This window comes from Heteronotia binoei, chromosome 10 (genome assembly GCF_032191835.1).
Source record: "Heteronotia binoei isolate CCM8104 ecotype False Entrance Well chromosome 10, APGP_CSIRO_Hbin_v1, whole genome shotgun sequence".
Lineage (NCBI taxonomy): Eukaryota > Metazoa > Chordata > Lepidosauria > Squamata > Gekkonidae > Heteronotia > Heteronotia binoei.
In genome coordinates, this window is record NC_083232.1 from 15,019,312 (window position 1) to 15,038,709 (window position 19,398).

The window sequence follows — 19,398 nt, forward strand, 5'->3', positions numbered from 1 at the left end:
GCTATAATCAAGAGACAGTGAATTGACCAGTAAACCAACACTGCACTCCTATTCAGTTTTATTCCACTGCATCTAGACTGTAGAAACTCTGCATGGGGCAGCACAGTAAAACACCTGTGGTTTTCTCTCTGTGTGTTTGTGTGTGTTTAGGAGGAAATATCATATAAACTGTGGTCCTCCTTTATTTGGAAGACTCTGACTCCAAAGGATTCTGTGCTATAATGAATGTTTTAAAGGAAGCCACTTGCTTTTCATCTGTGGCTAGAATAGAGAAAATCATCACAGGAAGAAAGAATCAATGGTAGGTTGCTATCTTGAAAAAGAGGGCAGTTACCCAATGAAAACAGTAATTATCCGGGAGCATTCAGTGGATTCCTCTGCATCTGCCACTCAGTTCCATTAGGGGGCAGTGCAGCACTGAAAAGCTGGGAGAGAGATTTTTTTAAAAAGGTAAAGGTAATCCCCTGTGCAAGCACCAGTCGTTTTCGACTCTGGGGTGAGGTTGCTTCCACAACGTTTTCACGGCAGACTTTTTACAGGGTGGTTTGCCATTGCCTTCCTCAGACATCTACACTTTCCCCCCCAGCAAGCTAGGTACTCATTTTACCAATCTCAGAAGGATTTCTCAGTAACCTGGAGCTACCTGAACCAGCTTCCACTGGAATCAAACTCAGGTTGTGAGCAGAGGGCTCCGACTGCAGTACTGCAGCTTTACCACTCTGCGCCACGGGGCTCTTTTTTGAGGAAACCCTTTTCACACACACACACACAGAGACTCCACCACTGAGATATCCTGGAGCCATGCTGCAAAGGACTCTAGGACATGCTCATAACACAGCATGGTGGACCATATTATCCACATCCCAGAAGAGTTTGTTTCTGAAGATTCTCAATGTTCCCTTCAAACAGAAATTTCAGGGGAATGCTGGGAGGGAGATGGAAGACTGGACATCAGTAATGGAAGATTTTTTGTGGAAGCTGTGAAAATCCTCCAAGGATTCTTCATAACGCAAGTCTGCAAATGAATTATCTGAGGCATCATCATGGATAGTAGAAGTAAGAAATTGGAAGGTTAGGAATTGGAAGGGTTGGAAGGTTAGAAATATTCCAAGTTAGTAGGAATTATCACAGCATGAAGAAGACGACTACAGATTTATACCCCACCCTTCTCTCTGAATCAGAGACTCAGAGCGGCTTACAATCGCCTATATCTTCTCCCCCCACAATAGACACCCTGTGAGGTGGGTGGGGCTGAGAGGGCTCTCCCAGAAGCTGCCCTTTCAAGGACAACTCATGCGATACCTATGGCTAACCCAAGGCCATTCTAGCAGCTGTAAGTGGAGGAGTGGGGAATCAAACCTGGTTCTCCTAGATAAGAGTCCACGCACTTAACCACAACACCAAACTAAAAAGGTAAAGGTAGTCCCCTGTGCAAACACCAGTTGTTTCTGACTCTGGGGTGATGTTTTCACATTTTCAAGGCAGAGTTTTTATGGGGTGGTTTGCCATTGCCTTCCCCAATCATCTACACTTTCCCCCCAGCAAGCTGGGTACTCATTTTACCAACCTCATAAGGATGGAAGGCTGAGCCAACCTCGATCCGGCTACGTGAACCAGCTTCCACTGGGATTGAAGTCAGGTCGTGAGCAGAGTTTAGGACTACAGTACTTTGCCGTGAAAACGTCGTGAAAGCAACATCACCCCAGAGTCGAAAACGACTGGTGCTTGCACAGGGGACTACCTTTACCTTTTTTACTGCAGCTTTACCACTCTGTGCCACTAGGGAGGTTTAAAATGGGACTTCGGTCACTTGTTTGAAGTCGTCAGTAGGGAAATCTTTCTTACTTTTCAAAATATGGTAACCCTACTTTAAAAAGAGGGCTGCCAGGTCTTTCAGATTGGCAGAAAAGTGCCCGCTGGCAGACCTCTTTCCCTATCATAGCTTGGTGGGTCAGCAAGGGGAAATCTCCAACACTGGCAAAACGGTGACATCACTTCCGGTTCAACCTGAAAGTGGCATCTCCATGTAGGGACAGTACTCTAGGATCACCCAAAACTCTACGGTTAAACCACAGAGAGCCCTCCCCCCATGCCAGTAAGAGTCTGGCTGGTTGCTCACCTTGGGCTGGCATCCCTATTTAAAGCAAGCTAATTTTTATTTGTTTCTTTGTTTGTTTCTATTTATAACCCCTGCCCTTCCCACAACAGACTCAGGGCGGGGAACAACAATTAATAAATATACAGAGTTAAAATTAATTCATAAAATAAAAAAAAACCCAACAAGCTTAAAAACAAGTGAAATTCTGCAGATGGAGATATCAAATTGCATCCACAGGTAAGCTCTTCTTCTTCATCATCTTCTTCTGTCCTTTTTGTTAGAAGATTTAGAAGAAGATATTGGATTTATATCCCACCCTCCACTCCGAAGAGTCTCAGAGCGGCTCACAATCTACTTTCCCTTCCTCCCCCACAACAGACACCCTGTGAGGTAGATGGATTTATATCCCGCCCTCCACTCCGAAGAGTCTCAGAGTGGCTTACAATCTCCTTTCCCTTCCTCCCCCACAACAGACACCCTGTGAGGTGGGTGGGGCTGGAGAGGGCTCTCACAGCAGCTGCCCTTTCAAGGACAACCTCTGCCAGAGCTATGGCTGACCCAAGGCCATTCCAGCAGGTGCAAGTGGAGGAGTGGGGAATCAAACCCGGTTCTCCCAGATAAAAGTCCGCACATTTAACCACTACACCAAACTGGCTGTTGTTTTACGGCTGGCATTGTTTGTTGTTTTACGGCTGGCATTCGTCAGTCTGTGAGACAGCAAGGTGCCTGATCTCACTCCCCAAGAGCATTTACTCCTAGCCCACACCAGGGTTTGTTTACACACAGGTTGACCTGAACCTGCACAGCCTGAAATCCTTCTGGGCTGTCATCTGCAACCATTGCTCTAATACTAAAGTAGCTAGTCCCTATGTGGATAATGAAAGCAGCCAAAATAGGAATAGGTAAGTATAACTTTGCAAATTAAACAAGAGAAAAAGATATACAGAGAGGAGTGAATATGATCCAGAAGGCACTGAATGTCATATTTAAGACTGCAAGTCTCACAGGGCAGGGACTCTTTTTGTATTGGATTCCTTGAAAGCCAGTTTGGAGTAGCAGTTAAAAACAGTGGACTCTTAACCTGGGAATAATCAGGTTTGATTCCCCACTCCTCCATATGAAGTCAGCTGGGTGACCTTGGGTCAGTCCTAAATTCTGTCAAAGCTGTTCTCTCAAGAGCAGTTCTCTCAGAGCTCTCTCAGGCTCATCTACTTTAAAGGGTGTCTGTTGTGGAGAGGGGAAGGGAAAGGAGATTGCAAGTCACTCTAAGACTCCAAATAAGGGCCGGGTACGAATCCAATATATGAATCATGAAGAGGCCCGTGGCACAGAGTGGTAAAGCTGCAGTACTGCAGTCAGAGCCCTCTGCTCACAACCTGAGTTCGATCCCAGCAGAAGCTGGTTCGGGTAGCCAGCTGCAGCTTGACTCAGCCTTCCATCCTTCCGAGGTCGGTAAAATGAGTTCCCAGCTTGCTGGGGGGGGGGGAAGTGTAAAAGACTGGGGAAGACAATGGCAAACCACCTCGTAAAAAGTCTGCAGTGAAAACGTTGTGAAAGCAATGTCACCCCAGAGTCGAAAACGACTGGTGCTTGTACAGGGGACTACCTTTACCTTTTACTTTATAAATCCAATTTCTTCTGCATCCCACTTCAATATACCAAAAAGCAGTAGGAGCTGCTACCAACAGGCTAAAACTCAAGTGCCCTGTCTTCTCAGCATAGCGCGTTGTTAAGACATGCTTTTTGCACAATATTGTCCCGATACCCAAAGTTAATTGAATCATATTTTAGGTACCACTTTTCCCAAGGCTGCTTCAGGCTACACAATGATGCTCCCTCTCACAAATGAACTTGAGCCACGCTCGTCTCAAATCCAAGGCCGGCTCAATATTCACTAGACTAGGGTGACTCACTGATGGCTTCCACAGCTTTAAATTGGGAAAACTCGTATTCCTTTCGTTCCAGATAAGGCAGCCTGAATCGCCGTGCATTTTCCTCTCATTACTTTTGCCTCCTGCAGAATGTCTGGCATGATATTGCCCCACAGAGAAATTGGCCAACGAGCAAAATATCACAGTCAGTACTGCATTTGGTTCTGGAAAGCGAAATGTGGAATGCGAAGTCTAAAGCACCCGCTTTAAAAAATATGGCTTGGCTTTGCTGGATACTGGTTCTTTGTCGCCGAATGAATCCAAATCAACAGAGGGATATCTCCAATGCCCTTCCTCTCCCAGAAGATGCTTTCTGATCAGAATCCATTTACATGCATCTGATTCCACCCATCTGATCCTGCATTTACAAACTACTGCACGAGCAATGCCCACGTCCTTCAGAGATCTTTTGTTTCAAATGAACCAGGGGAAACCCTTGCATAGGGTGACTCCAAAATCTATTATTACATATGACAGAGCAAGAGAGAGAGGGACAGAGAGATAGAGAGAGAGAGACAGACAGACAGATTTCCCTACTCCACTACTTCATGGCAGACTCATGATTTTATAAACCTGTACCATACTCCATTTCCAGGATGGAAAACCACCGCCTTTCCAAGATTGCCCTGTATGGCGAACTTTCCACCGGCCATCGAAACAGAGGGGCACCAAAGAAGAGGTACAAGGACTCCTTGAAGAAATCCCTTGGCACCTGTCGCATCAACCATCACCAATGGTCTGACCTAGCCTCAGATCGCAAAGCATGGAGGCACACCATCCACCAGGCTATCTCTTCCTTTGAGAACGCACGCATAGCTGGTCTTGAGGACAAAAGGAGATTGAGGAAGAATCGCACTGCTACAGCACCAACCCCCAATCAGACTTTTCCCTGCAGCCACTGTGGCTGGATCTGCCTGTCCTGCATTGGTCTTGTCAGCCACCAGCGAGCCTGCAGCAGACGTGGACTACTGCACCTTTTTTAAATCTTCGTTCGCAAAGTCAAACCGAGAGAGAGAGAGAGAGAGAGAGACCATACTCCATCGAGTATTTTCTCATAACTAAAAGCCCCAAATCTTTTAAGCTTCCCACAAAATAACGTTTGTCCACTTAAAAGCTACCATTTTCTATCTACTCTCCAGCTCCATCAGATTCTTACACAGCAAACCTAAGCAGAGTTAAACACTTCTAAGACCTGGATAGCCCAATCTCTTCAGATCTGGGAAGTTAAGCAGGACTAGTATTGGGTGGGAGACCTCCAAGGAATACCAGGGTTGTGATGTGGGCAGGCAATGGCAGACCACCTCTGAACGTCTCCCGCCTTGAAAACCCTACAGGGCCACCATAAGTCAGCTGTGACTTGACGGCACTCTCCACCACCAAGTCCAATGAAGCCAATGGGAGCAACTCTTCTGAAGACTACACTGTTTGAAGCTGCAGAAAGGTCTAACCCACAGAAGATGCAGATCTTGTCAATTTAGGAGGAGGTGTTTGTGGATTTCCTGCATTGTGCAGGGGGTTGGACTAGATGACCCTGGAGGTCCCTTCCAACTCTATGATTCTAAGGTTTCCTTTCCTGTCAAACATCTCAGACAAGTTTGCTATTCACAGGCTGCGATCGCACACACTAAATAATGCACTTCCAATCCACTTCCAGTGCACTTTCCAAGTGGATTTTGCCAGTTCAGACAGTAAAATCCAGTCGGAAAGTGCATTGAAAGTGGATTGAAAGTGCAGTATCTAGTGTGTGTGATTGCAGCCACAGACTGGCACCCTTGGCAGCCACCAGCACCAACCCCCTAGCCTAGAAATCTAAAAAGACTTTAAAAAGAGAAATACAACAAGCCCCAGGGCTTGTTTGCTATGGAAATTTGTCTGTACGATAAGACTTCATTCTGTCTAATGTGCAGGGCTTTTTTTTTTATGTGTGTGGAAAAGGCCCAGCAAGAACTCATATGCATATCAGGCCGCACCCCTTGGTCCCAAGCCAGCCAGAACTGCATTCCTGCTACAAACCCCCCCCCCCCAAAAAAGCCCTGCCAATGCGTATGTATAATTGGATTATTGGGTATTTATTTATTTATTGCGATGTGAGGCAGGCTGACCGTGCATGACCAAGCAGGATCGTGTGAGCCGCCCTGAGCTTGTCTCGGCAGTGGGGGCGGGATACAAATTGAATTAAATAAATAAATAAATGTATTTATTACTTTATTCTATTTATATCCCGCCCTCCCCGCGAAAGCAGGCTCAGGGCGGCTTACACGTTCGTGGAAATACATGGGACATAAAACCACATTAAGATATAAAAACATAAAGACACAAAAATCAAACTGTTTCAAGTGCTATAATGATCTTTGAATTTTGCTATTCTGTTGTTCCAGCTGGGTGGTTTTATATTTAAGTGTATATATAAAATTTTTTGCCACTGTGTGACACAGACTGTTGGACTGGATGGGCCGTTGGCCTGATCCAACATGGCTTCTCTTATGTTCTTAAGACAAGGAAATTAGCTTGATGTTCCAAAAGCCACACACACTGGTTAACACTTTGGTGCAACAGCTTTGGAAACTATTTATTCATTCATTTATTTTTATTTATTTCCTTTACTTTGGATTTATATGTCGCCCACGCCGCGAGCGGACTCTGGGTGGCTCGCAGTCATAATAAAACAATTTGAATTACAGTCGTAAAAGGGTAAAAAACATATATAAACAATTTAAAACCAAAACATTTGGTGCTATGAAAGAGATTTTGTAACACAGGCAGTTTATATCGATATCTCCGTTCTCAGGAAAAAAAAGTTCCTGCTCCTCACCTGTGTGCTATAGCAGGTTTGCGTCCTTCACCTTTGCACCAGGGGACATCTTCATGCAGATAAGAGAGTCCACGAGCCATTGTTTCGGCAACATGACATAGTTCATTCCAACTGATAATATTCCCCTTTAGATAGTCAGTTAGGGACCCCTGGAGGAAGACAAGAGCTTCTGTTGAACTTCATCAAACACTCTGCTTACGCAGCGACTGGCTGTAACTTAGTTAGAAAAACAATTTCGATTTACAGTGGGCATGATCCGGCTGAAGTTTAAGCCCCATTCATTTCATTGAGAGAACTCAACATCCACTTTAAAAGTACTTACCGCTCCACTTGACTGTCACTTTAAAAATGCTTAAATTTGGCTGAAGTGTGTTCATTGTATTTAACAGCGTACCCGTGCATGCCACACAATGTATGATGGGATTGTTTCCATTTTACAGATGGGGAACAGAGGTTCAGAGACAGAGATCTGACCATGGCCTCAGACCAAGGTCCAAGTCCGTAGCACAGGTGGGACCTGACATGGTCTCCTTGGGCCCAAGGCCAGCTCTCTGGAGGAAGAAGAAGGAGGAGGAGATTGGATTTATACCCTGCCCTTCAGTTGGAGTCTCAAGAGCAGCTTACAATCTCCTTACCTTCCTCTTCCCACAACAGATGCCCTTGTGAGGTAGGTGGGGCTGAGAGAGCTCTGACAGAACTGCTGTTTCAAGAACAGATCTGAGAGAACTGTGGCTGGCCCAAAGTCATCCAGCTGGTTTGCATGTGGAGAGTAGGGAATCAAACCAAGTTTTCCCCTATGCCAAACTAGCACTTCACTGGCAATCCTTTACAACAGTGCAGTCAGATATGTATTTAGAAATGTTACGTCCCCAAATGCAACAGAAAGCTTTCTGCTATACCACCAACCTAGGCAATCACCTAACAACACCTACGCAAAAGGAAGTTGATAACATGACCACAGAAGAAGTAGAGAAAATGAGAATTTCAGACCTTGGTTAAATTTGAGTTTAGAATCCTGGCTGATGTGGCAAGAGCACTTTCCACACACACTGAACAAAGCACTTTCAATCCACTTTCAGTGCACTTCGCAAGTGGATTCTATAGTTTGAAATCACTGGAAAAACCCACTTGCAAACCTTCCCGAAAGTGCATAGAAAGTGGACTGAAAGTGCATTATTCAGCATGGGTGAAAGTGCTCCAACTTTTTCTACACGTTTGCATTAGGATCTCACAACAAATGGGCTTAGTTAAGCCAGGAGGTATTCAGTCAAATTTTGTTACAAGAGGTGGGTGAAGCTACATGCACACCCTGAAAGAAAGCATGTCTGTGCATGATGCTGGCAGCTCTCTGTTTAATTACAGTTTCTGGCAGCATTTGAATTCAGCCCTAGAAGTGCTGGCACAGAAATGGTAAACATAATTATGTGGAATAAAGTGGTCCATGGTGCATGCTGCGATTAAATGTGGCTCCTAGGTCTGGGCAGGGATTTTTTTGCAACAGGAACTTTTTTGCATATTAGGCCACCCCTGATGTAGCCAATCCTCCTGGAGTTTACAGGGCTCTTAGTACAGCTCCAGGAGGATTGGCTACATCAGGGGTGTGTTGTCTAATATGCAAAGGAGTTCCTGCTACAAAAAAAGTCCTGGATCTGGGGAGACTGAAGACAGTTAAGATCAGAAAGGAGCTGAAAGGATCAGAGCGCATGGCAGTGAGTCTGCCCAAGCCAAACTGTAAACATTAAAAGAAACCAGTTTGAATTTTGCATAATTTACATGATTTTGATCAATTTTAATCAATTCTTGATGGTTTGGTCTGCTGCAAGCAAATTGATCAAGATGCTTCTCATCTTTTCTTAAACAATAGCTTGGAATCAAGAGCTGTGCATGGAACTGATATTTGACTCTCTGGTCAAAACCTCTGTTGGTTTCCAAGTCTTTCATGAGCACAACTTGTTTGACATTGATAGAAACTTTCCTTTTCCAAACAGTGGAGGTTACTTTTTCTTTTGCTCTGACCTGGACAACCCAGGCTAGACTGACCTTGTCAGATCTCAGAAGCTAAGCTAAGCGGCGAAAGCCCTGGTGAATATCTGTAAGGTAGACCACTACGGAAGTCCAGGGTTGCTTCACATATGTGAACATAAATAAGTCTGAGTCTACTCAGACTGGCAGCGGCTCTCCAGGGTCTCAAGCTGAGGTTTTTCACACCTAGTTGCCTGGACCCTTTTTTGGAGATGCCAGGGATTGAACCTGGGACCTTCTGCTTCCCAAGCAGATGCTCTACCACTGAGCCACAGCCCCATTCATGGCTCTCCAGGGTCTCCAGCTGAGGTTTTTCACGCCTACTTGCCTGGACCCTTTTTAGTTGGAGATGCCGGGGATTGAACCTGGGACCTTCTGCTTCCCAAGCACATGCTCTGCCACTGAGCCACTGTCCTAGTGCAGAGGAAGACACTGGTGGCAAACCACCTTTGCTCATCTTGCCTTGAAAACTCAAGCTACATGTCAGCTGCAACTTGATGGTACTTTCTACCACCACTTTTGTTTTAATTTATTGTAGAGGATACAGGAAGTACACAACAGCTCTCTGCTGCATCACTTTTAATCGCTGCATAAAAGTCAAACAGAAGGCATGAATGAGAGCTGTAAGGAATCTCTACTGTGGTTCCTACTTATGATGTTGTAAAACAACCCAGGGTTCTCCTGTACATAACAGGGCAGTGAAGCACCACCATGTCCTATCACACCTTCTCCCATTGGAGATAAACACTGCTGGATTGGAAAGAAAAAGAGGGCGGGGCCAAATCCCAGTCCTCAAGGGGACCAAAATGGAGTGTGCCTTTAACTCCGCCTCCTACCATTTCATGGAGAGGAAAATAGGGCCAGACTGAGCGCCAGTTTGGTGTAGCGGTTAAGTGGGCGGACTCTCATCTGGGAGAACCGGGTTTGATTCCCCACTCCTCCACTTGCAGCTGCTGGAAAGGCCTTGGGTCAGCCATAGCTCTGGCAGAGGTTGTCCTTGAAAGGGCAGCATTTGGGAGAGCCCTCTCAGCCCCACCCACCTCACAGGGTGTCTGTTGTGGGGGTGGACGATAAAGGAGATTGTGAGCCGCTCTGAGACTCTGAGATTCAGAGTGAAGGGTGGGATATAAATTCAATATCATCATCTTCTCCTCCTCCTTCTCTTCCTCCAGTTGTGTTTTAGACTTTCTGTACCTATCAGGAATCAAACATGTATGCACATATCTACCGCTAGATTTGTGACCAGTAGCACCTTAAGAGACCAACAAAATTTCCACGCTATGAGCTCTCAGGAGCTTTACTCCTGAAAACTCATACCTTGAAAAATCTTGTTGGTCTCTCAAGTGCTACCAGACTTGAATCTAGCTTTCCTACAGCAGACCAGCGTGGCAATCCTACGAAATGATCGACGCATCTTTTACCTTGTCGTGGAATGCTGTGATCAGCCAGAGTTCTGTCTCCAGGTTTGTTCCTCGTTTCTCCGCTGCAATGAATTGCAACAGGTTTTCATGCTTCATCCCCGGGGTGCTGAAAATCTCCCTCTCACTTTGCCAAGATTGCTTATCCTGTGAGAACAGAGAGAAGTAGTTATTATTTGAAAGCAAAACAATGATGCGTGAGCAGTGCTATACCTATAGATTCACCTGGCTGTCCAATGGTAACTGTCAGGGCTTTTTTTTGTAGCAGGAACTCCTTTGCATATTAGGCTACACTCCCCTGATGTAGCCAATACTCCTAGAGCTTACAGTAGGCTCTATGCCAGCGGTCCTCAAACTTTTTAAATAGGGGGTCAGTTCACTGTCCCTCAGACTGTTGGAGGGCTGGACTGCCGTTACTGTACAAGGCCGCGGGCCATCAGTTCTCCGTCTTCTGCATCTCTCTCCCTTCCCCACACCACACACTCCAGCCTGGGAACTCACCTCACCTCGGTATCACCTCACACTCTGTCTCCACCGCCTCAGCCCAGTGCCGGAAGTGTGCATTGCTAACGCGAGTTTAGGTCGAACGTCACTTCCGTTCTGATTTTACCATAACCTGGCAGGCCACATAAATGTCCTCAGCGGGCCGCATCTGGCCCGCGGGCCGTAGTTTGAGGACCCCTGCTCTATGCTAAGAGCCCTGTAAGCGCCAGGAGGATTGGCTACATCAGGGGGATGTAGCCTAATATGTAAATGAATTCCTACTATAAAAAAGCCCTGGTAACAGTTAACATAATCCCAAAGGACCTTGCAAAATGGTTTTCTGGAGTCATAGGGGTTCTTTGTTATGGGGTTGTATTTGGCTTGCTTTAGCTGTGAAGTCCTCGTCTCACAATATAGAGTATACTGCTTCTGTCCATTTTAATGTGCAAGAGTACAGAAATGAAGTGCTTTGTTTCTGGAGCTGGCCATTGCTCCTTTGGGGCGGGGGGACAACTCCAGAGAGAAAAGAACATAAGAAAAGCCATGTTGGATCAGGCCAATGGCCCATCCAGTCCAACACTCTGTGTCACACAAAAATGTGCGCCATCAGGAGGTCCATCAGTGGGGCCAGGACCCTAGAAGCCCTCCCACTGTTGCCTCTCCCAGGCACCAAGAATACAGAGCATCACTTGCCCCATATAAGAGAGTTCCAACAATACGCTGTGGCTAATAGCCACTGATGGACCTCTGCTCCATATGTTTATCCAATCCCTTCTTGAAGCTTGGTATGCTTGTAGCTGCCAGCATCTCCTGTGGTAGATCTAAATTAATTTGTCTGTAATGGGAACTGACCTTGGTATTTGTTACTCATCCCAGATTGCCACCTGAGAGGGTTAAACCCTCCCTGCACATCTCCCCATTTTCATCTGATGAGCATCAACTATTATCATCAAATTTAAATTGAGTCTTATTGACTGTTCATCACCTTGGGAACCTTCTCTGGCAGAAAGGCAAATCATGGATTTTATAAATAAATAAACATATGATTAAATCCTTCCTTCCATTTGGAGTGCTGCAAATACCGCCACGTCCCTAACTCGAAGAATCAGGCGCAGAAAGTTTAATCAGCTCACTTCATGAGAAATCAGACAGAATAAGGATAAACGGATGTTCTGTCAGACTGCTTTCCACACACTTCAAAAGGAAAAAGAGGAAATAAGGAGGTCGCGTAAAATCATTAGCAGGCAGAGCTTAGGTAACGGTTTTCTGAGGAAGCACAGAAAAAGAACAAGGACTGTGCAGACATTAACCAGATTTAAACTCTTTTGTGTATAATCTTAACAGTTACAGGCCTCTAATCTGGATTAGGATAAAATATCCAACTAGTTAGTCAGAGCTGGAACAGATGACACAGAAATCTTCTCTAAATCCATAATGTCAAACGAATTGAGGAGGATTAAAAAATAAGGTACAGTGCCTACAGAATTCTCAAGGCCTATCTAAACTGCAGATTTAAATGTGGTTGAATAAGCATTCTGTCTCTCTGTGCCAGAGAACTCTAGGAATTGTATTCTCTGAGGAGGGTTCTTATTTTCCTTACCTTTCCACAAAACTATGCCATTTAATACCCACAGTCATCTCCAAATGCATGTAGCTGGTTTCATCTGGCTTCCCCATGAAGATACCATAGACACAGTCTACCAACAACACTAATGTCTCCATTGACTGCAATCAGTCTCCAGAGTCTAAGGCAGAGGTGTAGTGGTTAAGTGTGTGGACTCTTATCTGGGAGAACCGGGTTTGATTCCCCACTCCTCCACTTGTACCTGCTAGCATGGCCTTGGGTCAGCCATAGCTCTGGCAGAGGTTGTCCTTGAAAGGGCAGCTGCTCTGAGAGCCCTCTCCAGCCCCACCCACCTCACAGGGTGTCTGTTGTGGGGGAGGAAGGGAAAGGAGATTGTGAGTCGCTCTGAGACTCTTCAGAGTGGAGGGCAGGATATAAATCCAATATCTTCTTCCACACTGCCTACTATTTGAATCTTTTTAAGAAGAAGAAGACTGCAGATTTATACTCCACCCTTCTCTGTGAATCAGAGACTCAGAGCGGTTTACAATCTCCTATATCTTCTCCCCCCCACTTGTCTCTACCTTAAGGAGTTTCAAAGCAGCCTACAATTGCCTTCCCTTCTTTCCCCCACAACAGAGGTAGGTAGGGCTGAGAGTTCTGAGAGAACGGAGACTGGCCCAGCTGGTTTCATGCGGAGGCGTGTGGAATCAAACCCAGTCCCCCCAGATTAGAAGCCACCTCTCTTAACCACTACACCACACCATAATCAGTCTGCTAGCCATTAAAGGTACTGCAAGACTCCCACTTCACCCCCTCCAGCAGCAGTAATAATGGAGAATCTGTTAGGATGCATCTCTTGTGCTCCTCAGAGGAACTGCGCTAAAAAGAGAAGGTATATATATGGAATAACTCAAGCCCTTTGTCTGGCCCTGAAGTGAGCAACTGAACTGCTATGGAGGGCTTTTCCCCTGAGCTTCTGATAATACTCATGCTGGGGGAGGGAATAGCAAATGGTATTAAGATGCTATTAAGACTTTCTTTGTTTAAAATATGCCCCCTGTTAAAAACCAGTTGTTTAGAAGCCTAGAATCTCTCTGAGATCCAACCCGCAGGTGTAAAGAAATACTTTCTGAACAGCAGTCGACGGTCCCCACTCACCTGTATGGGGAAGATTTTCACTGCTACGTAATCGTTCATCAGCTGAGCCTTCCAGACACAACCGAAGCGCCCCCTGGCTTTGATCTCCAACAACTGCAAAGGCTTCAGCCCAACCAGTGGAGAAGGGGGCGGCAGACCTGGATCCTAGGAAGGAGACACCAGTTAAGAGGACACAAAGGGCAAGCGTGAGACAAGCAGGGGTCGTTTTGCAGAGAAATAGGTGGTGGAGCTCATCCAGGGATTGTTATGCTGCTATTCAATGGACAAGGTGGGGGGGGAGGAGGGGGAAACCCTCAGAAAGGTTCAGGAGCTGTGCTCCTGTGATCCCCTGCTGAATCCGAGGCCTGGAGACAAGTATGCTTTCACTTCGTGGCCAACTGGCAACCCATGGGATGAATCTGGCTCTAGGCTGCAGACCCCAAAGACCTCAGAATAAACATTCTCCTTGCTCCACTCAGGGTTTTTTGTTTTTTTTTTTGTAGCAGGAACTCCTTTGCATATGAGGCCACACACCCCTGATGTAGCCAATCCTCCAAGAGCTTACATTAGACCCTGGAGAAGAAGATGATGATGATGATATTGTACTTATATCCCGCCCTCCACTCCGAATCTCAGAGCGGCTCACAAACTCCTTTACCTTCCTCCCCCCCACAACAGACACCCTATGAGGTGGGTGGGGCTGAGAGGGCTCTCACAGCAGCTGCCCTTTCAAGGACAACCTCTGCCAGAGCTATGGCTGGAAAAAGGAACGGTCCCCTGTGTAAGCACCAGTCGTTTCCGACTCTGGGGTGACATTGCTTTCACAATGTTTTCATGGCAGACTTTTTATGGGGTGGTTTTGCCACTGCCTTCCCCAGTCTTTTTATACTTTCCTCCCAGCAAGCTGGGGACTCATTTGACCGACCTTGGAACGATGAGAGGCTGAGTCAACCTTGGGCCAGCTACCTGAACCAGCTTTCGCTGGGATAGAACGCAGGTCGTGAGCAGAGAGTTCAGATCACAGTACTGCTGCTTTACCATACAGAAAACCATCACAGAACATACAATAATGGCACTAGCCTGTTCCTAGCATCGGTAAGCTTAACCCATATTCCTTTGGGAACCTCAAAGGAAGAACTTTCCCAAGCATCTAGCGCTCAGAAGATCTGAAAGGTGAACCCATCATGACTAGCCCTGGTAAATCTCTTTAAAGAAAAAGGTAGTCCCTTTTGCAAGCATCAGTCGTTTTCGACTCTGGGGTGACGTTTTCACAACATTTTCACAGCAGACTTTTTACAGGGTCGTTTGCCATTGCTTTCCCCAGTCATCTACACTTTCCTGCCAGCAAGTTGGGTACTCATTTTACCGACCTCGGAAGGATGGAAGGCTGAGTCAACCTCAAGCCGGCTACCTGAACCCAGCTTCCACTGGGATTGAACTCAGGTTGTGAGCGGAGCTTAGGACTGCAGTACTGCAGCTTTACCACTTTGTGCCACCTGTAATATACCACCTATTCCTCTACAAGTATGAGGAGGTTCACAAACACTTTGAACCAAATACAACGTTTAAACCCTTATATGGTTTGGGACAAACATACCTGAAGGACTGGCAACTCATAAAACATAAAAAGAGCCCTGCTGGATTAGACCAGTAGTCTTTCTAGCATCCCATCTCATGTGGTAGCCAAGCAGTTCCTCTGGAGGGCCAACAATGAGGGTGAGGGTGAGGCCTTCCCTCCCTAGGCTCCCCCCCAAATCTCAAGGGGTTTCCCAGGTTGGAGCTGGTAGCTCTAAGAGAATGTCTTGTTTAGAGACATACATTTTTGTAAATTGAAGCTGTCTATGCTTGTAGCTGCCACCACCTCCTGTGGCAGTGAATTCCACATGTTAATTGCCCTTTGGGTGAAGAAGTACTTCTTTTTATCTGTTCTAACCCGACTGCTCAGCAATTTCATTGAATGCCCACGAGTTCTTGTATTGTGAGAAAGGGATACTTGACCTATGGCTTTCAAAATGCAAGGGCCCTATGTGCAGGACTGCTGCTGGGTGCTGATATTGTTGTATATATTCCCTTGCCTTCTCACTTACCTCGCTGATGTCGACGTGACCGTACGGGGGCTTGCGGTGACGATACATCCAGAAGGCTAGCAGAATGGCGATGGAAAGGGCAATGATTGGAAGCAATGAGTAAACCATGATGTTGAGCAGTGATGGGGTCGGTGGCGGTGGTTCATACACCACTGAAAGAAGAAGCAACAATAAAAATGGCTAAGTAGTACCCACTTCCTTGTTGATTTGGACCAGGGCTTATTTTGTATTAGGAACTCCTTTGCATATTAGGCTACACCCCGCAAGAGCTTACAGGGCTCTTCTTACAGGGCCTACTGTAAGCTCTTGGAGGACTGGTTACATCAGGGGGATGTAGCCTAATATGCAAAAGAGTACCTGCTGCAAAAAAAGCCCTGATTTATACCATCTTTGTCTAAAAGCATGCTAGAGAACCAAAAAGAAGTCTCCCTGTGGATCACTGGTAGAGCATCTACTTGGCACTCTTATCTGGGAGAACCGGATTTGATTCCCCACTCCTCCACTTGCAGCTGCTGGAATGGCCTTGGGTTAGCCACAGCTCTTGTAGGAGTTGTCCTTGAAAGGGCAGCTTCTGGGAGAGCTCTCTCAGCCCCACCCGCCTCACAGGGTGTCTGTTGTGGGGGAAGGAGATAAAGGAGATTGTAAGCCGCTCTGACTCTGATTCAGAGAGAAGGACCGGGTATAAATCTGCGGTCATCTTCTTCAATCCCTGGCACCTTTAATTAAAGGGACCAGGCAGTAGGTGGTGTGAAAAGCCTCTTCCTGAGACCCTGGAAAGCTACTGTTAGGCTGAGTAAACAATGCTGACTTTGATGGACGAAGGGTCTGATTCAGTATAAGTCAGTTTCACGTGTGCTCATGTGTTTCTAGCATCTGGTGATCAGAAATAAGAGTGTTTCTGAACAGTGCAGAATTCTATCGTACAGCAAGGTTGGATGAAATTTCCACGGAGGGATTAGACCAGGGGTGTCAAACTCATTTGTTATGAGGGCTGGATCTGACATAAATGAGACCTTGCTGGGCCGGGTCATGTTAGGTTGGGCCGAGCCACGCCAGGCCACGCCATGTATGTACCTATTTAAAATCAGGTAGCAGAGGTAAAAACTTTATAAAGGACACAGACAAACTCAAATATATATATATATTTTTAAAACTTAAAACATGCTTAAAACATTAGCACTCATTGGTCTTAAGGGTGCTTTCTTTGTATTTCTCCCATGGGATCCAGGGAACTGGGAAAAAGGAAGCTCTGGCTCTTTCCTTCCTTCCACAGGGGACTGGGGGGAGAGCCTCAGCCAATAGAAGGAAGAGAGGCTTGGCTCAGTAGCTGTGCTGTGCAATTGAGAGAGCCTGGCAAAGCAAGCTATTCCTCCCCAAGGGAGGAGCCTCAGCCAATGGAGAAAATAGAGGTTTTGCTCTGTAGCTCCTGTGCAATTGAGCAAGCCTTGCAAAGCAAGCTGTTGTGCAGAAGGAAACAAGATATATGGAGAAGGAAGCAGATGACAACCAGTTGCTCGGGGGCCTGATAAGAGCCCTCCAGGGGCCTGATTCGGCCCCTGAACTGAATGTTTGACACCCCTGGATTAGACCCTTTAAAGAACTGGACTGAACCTTGGACCTTCTGCATGCAAAACATACCCTCTGACCATTTAGCCACAGCTCCTCCCAGCCAAATCTTGAAAACAGAGTAGAAGGATCACAGTGGATGTTGGTAGTTTTATCTACATGCAATTCATAAAACCTGTATATATTTGTGAAGAACAACAGCTATCAAATGAACACTCATTCCTTGATGTTGGCATTTGAAAACTGCATGCATTAGGCCTCTCATTTAAACAGGGCTGGTGGGGGTGCAAGCAAAAAGGTTGGGTGCTGTGGTGTTAGCACACCAGTGTAACACCCACTTGGGACTATGGGCCTTTGGAATGCTAACACTGCATGCACGGTGCCTGAAGACTTGGTTTAAACGAGATGTTGGGAGCATGCAAAGTCAGCATAGGTGAAGAAGAAGATGATATTGGATTTAAATCCCACCCTATACTCGGAATCTCAGAGTCTCAGAGCGGTCACAAACTCCTATATCTTCTCCCCCCACAACAGACACCCTTTGAGGTGGGTGAGGCTGAGAGGGCTCTCACAGCAGCTGCCCTTTCAAGGACAACCTATGCAAGAGCTACGGCTGACCCAAGGCCATTCCAGCAGCTGCAAGTGGAGGAGTGGGGAATCAAACCCGGTTCTCCCATATAAGAGTCTACACACTTAACCACTACACCAAACGGGCTCTCCTTCTGTTTTACAAGCATCACGTTTGCAACATGTTGCAGGTCAGCTTGATTTGGATTTTAACCCCTGGCCTGCTGACAGCCAGTCCCCAAACACCCAGAACCTTATACTCCCTATCCTTTGAGGGGGAGGGGGGGAGTTGTTGATCTAAACTCCAACTCATTGGTCTATTAAGCTTTCTCAGAAGCACTGGTAAGGGACAAGACAAACCTGAGACTTTGGGTCTGTCCTGTCAATAACCCTGCTGATGTTGTGAAAAGAGACTGACACAGAATGGCTTTACCAATGCCTAAAAATTGGGAACAAGAAGCAATCAGAACTACATGCTTTGTGGGGAATACCTCAGACTCACCAAGGTGTCTGTGAACTAGATGCTCATCCCTTTACTAACGATGCCAGAATTCATGGGGGCTGCCTCACTGTAATCACACTTCTCCCGCCCGCCATGCCAATTGGCATTTTGATACCAGCTAATTGAGATATTTAGCTCAATCTGCAGAAAGCAGACCGTGTTATTCTCCTCCCACAAACATTCTGTCTGCAGTGATCCACCCCTTGGATTCAAGGAGGAAAAGGAATTTGTTGCTTTCACTTTTAGGCCTTGCAATCCTCTGGGCAATCGCTTTACTTGAGACTATGAGGGAAAAGAAAAGAAAAATCTCGCCATGTTCTGAAACAGACAAGCAAACAAACAAACCTAACTTTGCAGAAATTCTCAACTTCAGGACCTGAAAAACATCATTGTTCTAACTGGGCTTTCTGTTCCCTGCCTGTCTATGAAATTCAAGGTTAGCAGAACACAAAAGCTTTTGTTCCTGACATATGTGAGGCTCACCTTCCGGTCCTGAAACTTCAGGTAAGTGAGTGAACTTTTCGTTGCAGTAGTTCCCTTCGCAGCAGCAGAAGAACACTTGTGGGCTCTCTTCTGTGGCCACACATTCCTGCCTGCAGCACAAAAGAAAACATTTCTTTTTAAAAAATAAAAAATAAGCCACTCCTTGCACTATCCTCAGAAAAGGAGCCACACGGGGGCACAGTGAATTATTTTTTCTGTTTACCACCAGCTTCTGTTATATTTTGCTGAATGAAGGCACCTTTTGTTACAAGAGGCTGAACACTCCCCATATGCAATCTCAAGAGCCCTTTTAAGTCTACAGCAGGGCAAGATATAGCTGAAAATATACAAGTTTAAGTAAAGCTCTAATATACTTTGGTTTCAACCACTCGCACCCACGCTTTAATTTTAAAGAAAGGAAGCAGAGAGGCAAGGAAATTTTCAGACAACCACCACCAATGGAGTCACAGAGGGAATACGTTTGCGTTGTGCAGTGGCTAAAACCATGAACTATCAGGGCTCTCTCACACATTTTTTCTGATCTGTACGAAGAGAGCAGCCCTATGGCGCAGTGTTAAAGCTGCAGTACTGCAGTCGGAGCCTTCTGCTCACGATCTGAGTTCAATCCCGGCGGAAGCTGGGTTCAGGTAGTCAGCTCGAGGTTGACTCAGCCTTCCATCCTTCCGAGGTCGGTAAAATGAGTACCCAGCTTGCTGGGGGGGAAG

The 19,398-nt window shown here is 46.1% G+C and overlaps 1 protein-coding gene across 1 annotated transcript in view; it reads right to left on the minus strand.

Annotated features, from left to right (window-relative positions):
• Nucleotides 1-19,398, minus strand: part of ACVR2B (activin A receptor type 2B) — a 167,665-nt gene that overhangs the window by 15,395 nt on the left and 132,872 nt on the right. The window contains exons 3-7 of the mRNA XM_060248008.1: nt 18,674-18,783; nt 15,556-15,707; nt 13,490-13,633; nt 10,285-10,428; nt 6,842-6,990 (exon numbers count right to left, since the gene is read on the minus strand). Coding sequence (XP_060103991.1) covers nt 6,842-6,990; nt 10,285-10,428; nt 13,490-13,633; nt 15,556-15,707; nt 18,674-18,783 — 699 coding nt within the window. The remainder of the gene's footprint in view (nt 1-6,841; nt 6,991-10,284; nt 10,429-13,489; nt 13,634-15,555; nt 15,708-18,673; nt 18,784-19,398) is intronic.